Source organism: Crocodylus porosus, unplaced genomic scaffold (assembly GCF_001723895.1).
Source record: "Crocodylus porosus isolate Cpor-Errol unplaced genomic scaffold, CroPor_comp1, whole genome shotgun sequence".
Lineage (NCBI taxonomy): Eukaryota > Metazoa > Chordata > Crocodylia > Crocodylidae > Crocodylus > Crocodylus porosus.
In genome coordinates, this window is record NW_017728932.1 from 16,075,870 (window position 1) to 16,086,943 (window position 11,074).

Here is an 11,074-nt window from a genome sequence, read left to right on the forward strand (position 1 = left end):
GCAAAAATCAGCCTCTGCTGGTCAGGGGGGATGCCTTCTTTGTCCTGGATCTTAGCCTTCACATTCTCAATGGTGTCACTGGGCTCCACCTCCAGGGTGATGGTCTTGCCAGTCAGGGTCTTCACAAAGATCTGCATATTGAACTGTAGCAAGAGAATCACAAGCCTTCCGGTTAGCTCACTCAGAAAATGTGAAAGAGAGACTACACAATGAGTAGTTCCTTATCAGCCATGCTACATGTCATTTCAAACAGAAAAGACCCAAGGAACTGCTTTTTCTTTCTACATAAAGGACAAACAACCTCCCCCCTTCTTTATTTTTTTTTGTAAAATTTCCTCAGCCCCCACAAACCACCCCCCTCATTAGTGTTTAACCCCAAACCTGCTTTCTCTCTCAGGAGAGATTTTTCCTAAAGCTTCCTCATGTTTCTCCCCCCCACCCCCGCACCAGTACCCCCACCAACATCTGGCCTTTAAGACTCGTTCGTACAGCCCCCCCACCGGTCACAACGACCGCTCATGACTCAGCAGCCCCTGCACGGCGGGAGAAGGCAGCAGCCACCATGTTCACCCGGTTTCCCCCAGCTGCCTCCCCGACCCCTCAGAGAAACACCCCCCCCCCTTCATTTCCGCTCCCAGCCCCTTACCGCTCGCTTGTCCTCACAGCCGAACTACAAGAACGTCTCCTCACGCTACTGGTCCGAGCAGAGTCTAATGACGCAGCGCTTACCCTCACGTATTTATCGGCTTTCTGTCACGTCACAGGCCGCCCCTCCTCTAGCTCCGCGTACACCTCCGCCGCTCAAAGTAGTGCCGAGGGCGGGGCCGCTCGCCAACCAGCGCTCCCCGGAGGCGGAGGGATACCTCTGCGCCTAGCCCGTTCTGGAAGGTTCTGCTGCGGTGGGCGGGGCTTCCACGCTCTCCGCGCTCATTGGCGGGCAGGGGGGTTGATGGGTGGGGGCTATGTGAGGAGATGGTCTGGAAGATTCGTTGTGGGAGGGGTGTGCTAGCCGCTGATTGGTGTGGAGTGAGGTAAGCCTTGTTGCTAGGGCAAGTTTCAGGCGGGGGGGAGGGAAGAAGGGTGCGCATGTGCGGCGCTGGGACTGTTTACGCTTGAGGGAGCGGTTGTTGTGCGGGGCTCGCCCTCGGGTGTAGGAGAGCGCTCTCACGGCCCTGACTGCCGCTTACAGCCGCCCTGGGCCGCTATGGCCTAGGTATGAGGTGCGGCTGAGCCTTCGGTCTCCCCGGGTGTGGTGCTGGCATTGGGGATGTCTCCTCAGCACAAAGCATGAACCACGAGTGTCCTCAGGGGCTGTCGTGGCAGCAAGGGGGGAGCTCCGGTAGGCAGCTTTGGCGGTGTCAGTGGTGAGCGCCAACTGGCAGTTGGTGACCACCCCAGATGCTGCTGGTGGGTGTCTGTAGCGAGGGGCGGGGGTGGTGAGCTGACCTTGGCGGGCGCATGTGCACCCGGGTGCAGCCCCTACAAGTATGTCACCGATGCCATAAAGCCTGTCCAGTGTCATGGGGTTTTCAAACTGGTTTATGGGGCGGGAAGCCACAAGGTCACTGCCACCTGTTCGAGCCAGGGTCCGTTTTGTGTTTTAACCAAAATGACCACCTCAATTTGTATTTTAACGGACAGGCTTCCGGGCCTTTGGCTGCTTTATTACTCTGTCCAGGAAGAGCGCGGACTGACCATTGGCCTGACGAAGGGTATTTCTACCATGGGCCCAGTGAAGGGTATTTATACTGGAAAGTTTGGAAGGAAGAATTTTTTTCAGCTATTTGAGTCGGTCTAATAGAAGATACCGGATTTACCCAAAGAGCCTTGTCTGTCTGTGTCCTTAGGCCAATACAGCTGCAACCTACACCCCTTAACCAAAGTGAGGTGCTTGTCAACCAAGCGGCTCATGTACAGGGGCTAGTGCAGGTGGTCAGAACTGGGGTGAGTCTAATGCCAATCTGCACGTAAACCAGGGTCGGTGGAGTGAAAAATAAAGGCTCCCACTCCTCTCCTAGACCAACATGATTGTTGCTCGGCATTTAGCGTCATCTTGCGATGGTGCCCTTGTATGCTGTAGGGTGATGGTTTACTGCCATTTGTGCTTTGGAACAGCAGAAACCACTTCACGAAATGATGGTGATAGATCAGTTTTTGGGGGTCAGAAACTCCCTCATTTCCCCCTAACACAGCTCCTCTGTCTGTAGTTTTGTAGGCACGTGTTTCCACTTTAAAAAACAAAAATCAGTGTTTTTATGGATAAATGATCTACCCTCTGTTTCCATGTGTGTGTAACAATGGGCAAACTGACTCCAGCTTTTGGGACAGGGTGGGTGACAGGGAAGGACTGGATGTCCTTGCAAAGACTACGCTCAACTTGAAGCCACTTTTCCCATACGATGCAATAACTTGTGAGCCTCGCATCCAATCCCAGAATTTTAAGGAATGCTCTCGTAGGGCCGCCCAAAACTTGACGGAGGGTAGGAGAAGTAGGAGAAACCTGAAAGCTAAAAAGAGGAGCATGAGCTTGGCTGACACAACCTACAAAGCACACACCCTTGTTGGTTAAAATCATGAAGTAGCAGCTATTGTGTCCTGGAATATTCTCTGCTGCTGTTTCTATGCAGTGTGGTGAAGGGGGGAAGGAGTGAGGAATAGTTCAGGAACCGGAGAAGCTTGTGTAGAAGAGCTGGGAAATCATATTATTTGGAAATTAGTCAGCTGAGTATAAGCATCTGTGCCTCCCAGAGTGTCATGTTCAGCATGAGCCAAATGTTTTTGTAATCATGTGCCCCCTTTCCTGGAACTTTCTTCCTTCACAATTTAAGCAGATTGCAAATATGAATGTGTTATTGTGAGCTCGTGACACCCATCAGTGATTAATGCTGGCATCTGAAATACAAACTGGTTTTTACCTGTTTGTAGAGTAGAAGCTTGGGTCATGTAATCACTTCCTCCAGTGAGCTGATGTCGAATTAGTATTCCTGCTAATTGAGTTTTATTCTGTCTTCAGATCTAGCTTTGGACTCCTGTTATGTTATGTTATTATAGCTGGGATGTGAGAGATCCAACAGTCCATCACGTGGCAATGTTCCCTTTACTGCTAGTACTTTCCATGGACTTGAATGAACCTGTGGGTAAATCTTTCAGGATTGACTCTTTCCCAGGCACAAACAGCACAAATTGTTACAAAGTTATACATTGTGTATGCTGCTTTGCTCCAACTAATAAGATGCATTTGGTTTCCTTAATATAATAGGTCTTGCTCCACCCTTCCAGTTTATAATTGAAGGAAAAGAAGCCATCCTAAATAATAATAGAATTAAAAACAAACAATTACATGCACACTGTATATTTATGCATGAGAACACAGGAAGAAAAGCTAGACAAAGTGTCAACAGGAAAGGCACAGAGAAACTGCAATAACCACTATCCTGAAATGTTATAGTCATCAATTTATGGCAACTTCAGCATTTAAGCAACATTTCTATCACTTGGAGGTTTTTTCCCCATTGTCTGATTTTTCTTCCTCCATTTCCTATACTTTATTGGTTTTGTTTATGCAGAGCCAAAAGAGGACTAACTGCTTGATATATTCGGTACCACATGCCACGTATATACTTTCAAACTTGTCAAACCCCATCATCAAAGTGAGAGCAAACACAGTGAAAAAAGCAGAGAAGAGCTTTAAAGCCGATTTTTGTTTAAATATCCAACATCAAAAATTAAATTAGGATCAAGGTCCTTGTACAGAATCTGGCAAGTGTCAGTGTCAGCAAAAAATATAATTCTTTTAAGCTCTAGAAACTCTTGGGCAGCTTCTCAACCCATGAGAAGGGCATGCAGAGAGCTCTTTGGATCTCTGCCACAGGCCAGTTAGGGAAGGTTTTGTCCTAAGGGAGAATTTTCTATCCAGAGTAATACCTTGCAGCACTGGAAGGGACTGTGGGGTCCAGTATGTAGTCAGAGAAATGGTGAAAAATTCAGGTTTGCCATGTTAGAAGGGAAGAATTGTGGACTGATTTTTAAGGTACATTTTAAAGCGTCTATTCTGATGAAGGATTTCATTTGTGTGTTTCTCACCATTTTATTTTGTTTGTTTTGTTTTAATTCCCCTTACATTAGAGACCCACATCCACAGGGTTGTAGCAGGGATGCAAAATGTCTCCGCAGGAAGGTAAAGAGGAGGGGGAATTGTCTGCAACTCTCATGCTCTGACATGCAAACCAGAAAACACCAGAGCTGCTGCTTTTGCTCTAACCAGGGCTGAAAACAATGCAGCCATACTGCTTCCACACCCACACTGTTGGTTTTCTGTTTATCGATTGAAACCAAGAGATTATAATATGTCACTGTGATGAAGGTTTCTGTCTCAATGATTTTGCCACAAGCAGCTCCTAAAATAACTTGTTGTTGACTGTTGCTGAATAATTCATTCTTCAGGGAAATGTCATCACATGAAACAAGTACAAGCCTCGGCATGCCCACATGGAATACAGACTGGAAGTTAAAAACAACAAGGACAGTGCATATGACCCCTGGGTGAGACTAATCAGTCCTACACAAAAAGCTCAATTAGTTTCCTCAGATATATCCAGGATAAAATACTGGTTGGACTTTGGACAGAGAACCATGTATGGGTTGGACAATGCTAAGCCTGCATTTACTGTACATTTTGTATGCTGTAGGTCAGATTCCATGGTAGCTACATCCAGTTCTAATATAGAACAGTTTCCCTGAAGTCTGGCATCTACATTTGTAGCTGTAAAGAAACTGGCTTCCTTGGTAAGTTAATGACAGAGTTTCAGCCTGAACTCCAAGTTTCCTCAGATATCTAGATGTCCCCATATGAGAAACAGATTTGGCAAGTCTCGCTGTCCTTAAATCTTCATCTGAATGCATTTTCTTTGTACAAAACAGAAATAGTCACATGCTGCCTCAAAAGTTCTAGCTGAATAAGGAACAGCAAGCAGGAACTGGCTGTTGCTGGAAGGTGGAGAAAAGACAGTACAGGCTGTGACAGAACAAAGCAGAGCCATAGCTGGGAACACCGTCTTCTTGTAGGGGTTTGAAAACTAGGTCACTGGGCAGTGGTACAAAGAAACCTACTTTCAGAGAAGAGGGATTCATGGTCACAAGAAATGTATCACACAGATACGTACATTCTGGAACAAAGTCACAGGTCGTGACCTGTACACACACCAGCACCTTGACAGCTGCAAATAATTTCTGCTTCGACACTGTAAAATAAAACGAACGTTTTATTTATGGCTATAGAACCTTACCAGGGAATGGCAGCCAGTTAGAGGACCTGAGTATGTACAGCGAGGCCAGTACATTTCCTTGACTCAGATAAAGCAGAGAGCTCTGTCAGAAGGGGAAAATCAACTGTTGTTCCTGGTTCGTTATCATACTTGCTACACCTAAATTGCATACGTCTCTTTGGGTAGAGATAGCAACTGATGAGGTGAGCTGTGGTTCATGAACGTTGATTCAGTTAGTCTGTAAGGTGTGCCTCTACCTTGCCTTCTGTCTTTGCATTCTACCAGGTAGGGACAGTGATGGAAATGAATGTGTGCTGGTGAAGTACACCCATGCCCCAACAGAAACTGTAGCTTTGTTACCAGGCCCTGTCTAGAGCACAGCTCCATCTGCACTACAAATGCAGCAGTGGTACATTATGGTTGTCCAAATACTTGTAAAACATAAAGTCCAAGAATTGTGTGTCACACCCCAAAATATCATGAGCTTGACTTGAAAATAAAGAGATTTATAAAACAATAATACATGTATGCTTTCTTCTGTTTTTGAAGTCTAATACTTGAAACTTTTTCTTTAAATGAAAAGCTGAGATTCTCACAGACCAGCATGGTTCCAGGAGTTGGAGTTGTAAGAAAAACACCAAATTATCACAAAATTGATAACAAACCAAGAAGAGCTGGTTGCATTGTTGCTCCCAACCAGCTTAAAGCCGTTTCACTTTGTGGTGCAAGTGAGACCAAAGAGCTGCATCTTTAATGTGCCTGAGCATACTTTTTTGAGCAACTCTAGGTAACGTAGATAAAAATCTCTCTGGCTGTTTTATACTCAAGATCTTATAATGTTTACAACTGGTGCTATGACAGCTGGAGATTTTCTTTAAATCTCTATGTAGACAAGGTTTATGAGTACACAGGTAAAGTAATAAAACCAGCAGATAAAGGAGGACCTATAGTTATCCTTAACTGTGAAGACTACGTAAAAGAAGCCAACAAACAACTCTCTAACACTGCCTACTACAAAAAACGGGAGGAAGATCCTGCTCCCCTTTTTGGTTAAAAACTCAAAACTACCATCAAAATATTTCCATATGAACTACAAAAACCCACCATCAAATCATTTCCATATGAGCTACAAGACAAACTACAGAACTTGATCCCCCCCCATCCAACCCCAGCACTTTTTACATGCTCCCTAAAATCCACAAACAAGGGAACCCAAGTAGACCTATAATATCCGGGCATGAAACCTTAACTGAGGAAATATCAGGTTTCATTGAATCCATCCAATTTTTCCAACTATTTAGTTGGTCTAATAAAAGATATCACATTTACCCAAAGAACCTTGTCTGCCTAGGGTAATATAAGTGAGGAATGGTGTATAAGTGAGGGGGAGAAAGAGAGCATCAGTGGAATAGTACCTGTTTAGTCATGAACTAGGGCAGCTTGGTCCTCCCCTAAAGTGTTACAGCTATGTTATTCTTCTTCAGTGCACAGGAGCTATGGTACTAATTGCCATTATTTATTGCTGTATTATATTACATAGTCTGGTCCCTAGAGCACTACACTGGAAAGGGAAAAGCAGTGCCCATACTTCCTCCTTTTTTTGTTAGCCTACAAGCCCCCCAAAACTGTAAGCATTGCTTTTCCAATAAAAAGCCCCCTCTAGACCGAGTCCAAAGGCAAGCTGACCTCTAGACAGGAGTTCTGCTGAATCAGTGTTACACAAGCAGAGCAGAGGTAGAACAGAGAGGCACTTTGTACCGTCACCGTTGAAATACCACACCGTCCAAAAGAGTGAACTTTGGCAAGACAACTGGACAATGTACTGATTTTCTATATATTTCTGCCCTGTGCCCTCTAGGGCATTAACTAGAAAAATATATTTCCTCCTCCTTGGTCTTCTCTGGATTGTTTCCAGAAAAGCATGCTTTATGAGGTTTTTGGCTCCTACAAAAGACTGCAGCTTAAACAAGGGTTTTTTCTTTCCTTTTTTGTTATATATATATATATATATATATATACAGCAAAGGTTACCGGCATCATGTGTTCATGTTTTTTTCATCCCTAACAGTAAACTACCGGTTACTAATTTAGCCCAGCTGAATCACTTTGAATATATTGCACGTGGTTAAGTTTTTGGCAGGAGAGCTCTTCTCTAGCTCTCAATAAGAAGTCATATATGTATATATATATATCACACACACACATCTTCTAGTCACTGATCATTGGGTTGCATCAGATCTAGAAGAAACTATGCCTCCAGTGCATATATGGGGGGTCTCCCTGAATACTGAAGGACTCCTAAGGTGTACTGAAGCCTGACAATGAACTAGGAGTACTGCTGAGTTATTGCTTGTAACTGCTGTGGAGATAAAATTCACCCCAAGTACAGGACCACTGTACAGCTCTAGTATCATGGGCATCCCATTTATGAACTGTTTTGAGCCTGATGGATTATAAAATCTGAAAAAACCCAGGAAGGAAGAGCGATCATACCTAGGATTCAACACAGGAGCCTTGGGATGTGGTGCATGGGCCCCCTGCAGAGTCAAATTTCACTTTATCTGCCTATTCACACAGCTTTGACTGAATGCCCCCAGTCCCCGTGCAGTACTCCATGCAAAACTGGGGATGGATTCTCTGAGAATCGATGATTTTTCTGGTCATCCCTGAATCTTGGTCAGGAATTTGGAGTGGATTCTCTAACTAAGGTTCCCCTATTTTCTTCTTATTCCTTCATTGCAGGCCCAGCTTTTTGCCAAACTGACCTACCAGCCACTTGGACTTAGATTTCTTGAGAGCATAACCTGTGTCCTTCAGGTTGTTTGGGGTGCCAGATGTTACCTTTTGGCGTTGCCATTTCCTGAACACTCCTTTCTCTTTTAACTCCAAACCTCCCCACTCTGAGCAGAAGTTTCCACTCTGGCACTCTGAGGTGAGACCACATTCAGATCTCTCACATGGTCTGCCAGTTGAACCCAGAAATACTCTGTTCTGACAGGGGTCTGTATCTGGGCTGTCCGGAAGTGGGGTGGGAACAGGATTTGGTTCCCCACAGCACTGTCCAAACTGCTTTGTGCAGTAGATACTGACAGGGCTGGAAGCAAACCTAACAGGCATCACAGGCCATGCTCCACCCTGGTCTCCATTGGAGGGTGCGTCTGTAAACTCACACCTACATAGGTTTGCAGCTGTCTGTGGGCACCTCTCTGGCGATGGAGTGGCCAGCCACTGGACAAACTTGTGTGCACTCATGTGGATTTGATACAACCACTTTTGCTTGGAACAGGACAAGGCAATGCATGCTCCAACCCGCAGTTGCCCCAGGCCACCACCCCATATTAAATGTGAACATAGCCACATTGCAGAACTGCATCAGCTGTCTCTGGCCTAGTGCTTTTCATCCCAGAATAGCGTGTGACTAATGTGAAGTCGAGAATGACTAACGTGGACCTGGGAGTGGTTCTGATTGAGATCTAGAGAAGAGCTCTCCTGCCAAAAACTTAACCACGTGCAGTATATTCAAAGTGATTCAGCTGGGATAAATTAGTAACCGGTAGTTTACTGTTAGGAATGAAAAAACATGAACGCATGATGCCAGTAACCTTTGCTGCCTGTCAGAGAGTAGAGCTGCGGGTGGTTGTGCTGGTTCTGCTGCGCACTCTTTCAGGAGGTGACACACCTTGCAGGGTCACATATGTTTTCCAAAGCTGTTTTCCAGGTCAGACGGCTTAGGGGATGGTTTCATCACTACCTACAAGCTTTACCGTACTCCCAGCAGACCTGACCCTTCAGTAGCCCCTCTAGATATTGATTAGCAGACTAGCAGGGGAGCTGTTTACAATCCCTTCCGTTTGTGCCATGCGAACCCTCCTGGAGCCTCTTTCAGTGCTTCAATTGTAACCATGAGCTTTCAGCTGGGCTTGGAGCTCAGCAAAACAAATCCACTCCCAGGCAACAATTGGCATGGGAAGGTTAGCTCCAGTGATATTTTTCCCTATCAAATCTGGTTTAAATCAGTTTGAACATTGCTAGGTTCTTACTGCTCCTCCCCCTGCTCCGCACATGTTTTCTCACCGCAGAGATGGTGCTGAGTTCCTAATGCTGAATACAGTAAGGTTTTATAGGCCACTATTCCCTAATACAGGTTGGTAACTTTGAATAGTCTTAATGCCTTTCTTTAAAATAAACATTGCAAACTCTTCTGATCAAGTATGTAAGTTCTGTCTGTGCTGGCTGTAGAAACCAGGACGGCCCTTTTCTGGCAACTATCATGTTTAAATGCAGTTGCCTGGAAAGGTGATGACCTGGGTTCAGGTCCCAGAGTAGGTGGGGACTAACTGAAGTGTGCAATGCTGCTATATGCTGTTCAGAAGCTGCCATGTTTCAAACCAGAGATGACTGTAGTTCAGAAGCAGAGAATTGATCCATACAAGTCACCTGTATCCTGTCAAATGCTTTAAAGCATTTGGGGAACCTTCAGGGTATAATCCACCATGTAACTAAAATGAAAGAACTGCCCCCTAAACAGTATTGCTAGCTAAATAGCACTCCTGCCATTAAAATAGGATATGAGGTGCCATTAAAATAGGATATGAGGTTCTTGCTATGGATTGCAAGGATAATTTTCACAGGGAAGACATCCGGCTCCCATTAGTCACCTTACCCATCGCCTGATGCAAGTCTGCCTGCGCTGAAGCACGTTGCACAGGACTCCTTGGTGTTACCTGCTTTAAACAGGCTTGTGCCAGCCTCCATTCAAGCCCGTGTTGAATCTGCACTCAGGAGGTGACCGTGCATTACACTTTTGGGGCCGTGACCAGTTCCCCTTTCACAGTGAGTTAGGTGAGGGGCTGTGGTTATCAGGGTGAAGGGAAAGGGCACGTGTGCCTGAGTGGAAGGAGGGAGCAGAGGACCTGGGGGGTGTGGGCCAGGCACCTTCAAGTTTGGAGATGGGGTGAGAATCTGGAGGTGGGGAAGCATGTAGAGAATTGCAGGGAGACAGAGGGAGGGGATTTGGATCAAAGCTCATTTGGCCTCTCCCAGGCTGGTTTAGAGCTGCTCCTTATACCCGTGCACACAATTCCAGCAACCAGAGATGTCATGCCTCTACCTGACTTTCACAGATTGCATAGACGTGAGGGCTGGAAGGGCCCTCGCGAGATCATTGGGTCCAGCCCCCTGCCCAAAGGGCAGGAAGTGACTCAAAAGTTTCCCTCATCCCACTCTGCCAGCTGGGGTCACAGTATTTGCCTGCCTGGAACAGGTATTTGCAGCCTTCCCTCCTGGTTCGGCACAGTCTGCCCCCAGAGATACCTCCTGATGGCTCCCGCGGCAGACTCCTTTCAGGACAATCCTGCTACAGCACACAAAGGAGGCATCTCTGCAGCATCGCACGGGAGACCTGCATTCTTGGGGCTGGGTTCACATCACACTAACTGATGGTGGGAGGGGGGCCAGTCCTGAGGCTTTCCAGTCACACCCGGGAGCTCTTAGCCTTGGGGTTGCCAAGCCCTAGCAACAAGACTGAGTCTTGCTTTTACTTATGTGTAGTAAGATGCTCCCAAGATGCTCATCACTGTCGCGCTGGTGAGACTCACGGCCACCAGCTGGGAGGAGCTGGCTGTCGACCGACTCCAGCGGTGCTGGAACCTGAACCACGTGGCTGAGCATTTCAAGGTGGAGGCTGAAGAGGTCCAGGTGCCTTAGTCTCTCCTCGTAGGGCTTGGCCTGCAGGCCCTTAACCATATGAGTGGCCCTTCTCTGGACCCTCTCCAGGTCATCCACATCTCTTTTAAAGTGTGGTGTCCAAA

The 11,074-nt window shown here is 46.3% G+C and overlaps 1 protein-coding gene and 2 long non-coding RNA genes across 5 annotated transcripts in view; 2 read left to right on the forward strand and 1 right to left on the reverse strand.

Annotated features, from left to right (window-relative positions):
• Positions 1–41: 41 nt before the first annotated feature.
• LOC109317215 lies at positions 42–748 on the reverse strand. 3 transcript variants are annotated; one of them, XR_002103005.1, is made up of 2 exons: positions 730–748; positions 42–143 (listed from the first exon to the last, which is right to left on the reverse strand). It is a non-coding gene; the product is annotated as an uncharacterized LOC109317215 (long non-coding RNA). The 3 variants fall into 3 exon arrangements; XR_002103004.1 differs by having other exon boundaries at positions 647–736; XR_002103006.1 differs by lacking the exon at positions 730–748 and adding an exon at positions 382–400.
• A 5,086-nt stretch (positions 749–5,834) lies between these two features.
• On the forward strand, positions 5,835–9,469 carry LOC109317216. The gene is made up of 2 exons (XR_002103007.1): positions 5,835–6,051; positions 8,007–9,469. It is a non-coding gene; the product is annotated as an uncharacterized LOC109317216 (long non-coding RNA).
• A 1,360-nt stretch (positions 9,470–10,829) lies between these two features.
• CENPV (centromere protein V) overlaps positions 10,830–11,074 on the forward strand; it is a 5,153-nt gene continuing 4,908 nt past the window's right edge. Inside the window, exon 1 of the mRNA XM_019545319.1 lies at positions 10,830–10,961. Within this exon, the coding sequence (XP_019400864.1) occupies positions 10,830–10,961 (132 nt within the window). The remainder of the gene's footprint in view (positions 10,962–11,074) is intronic.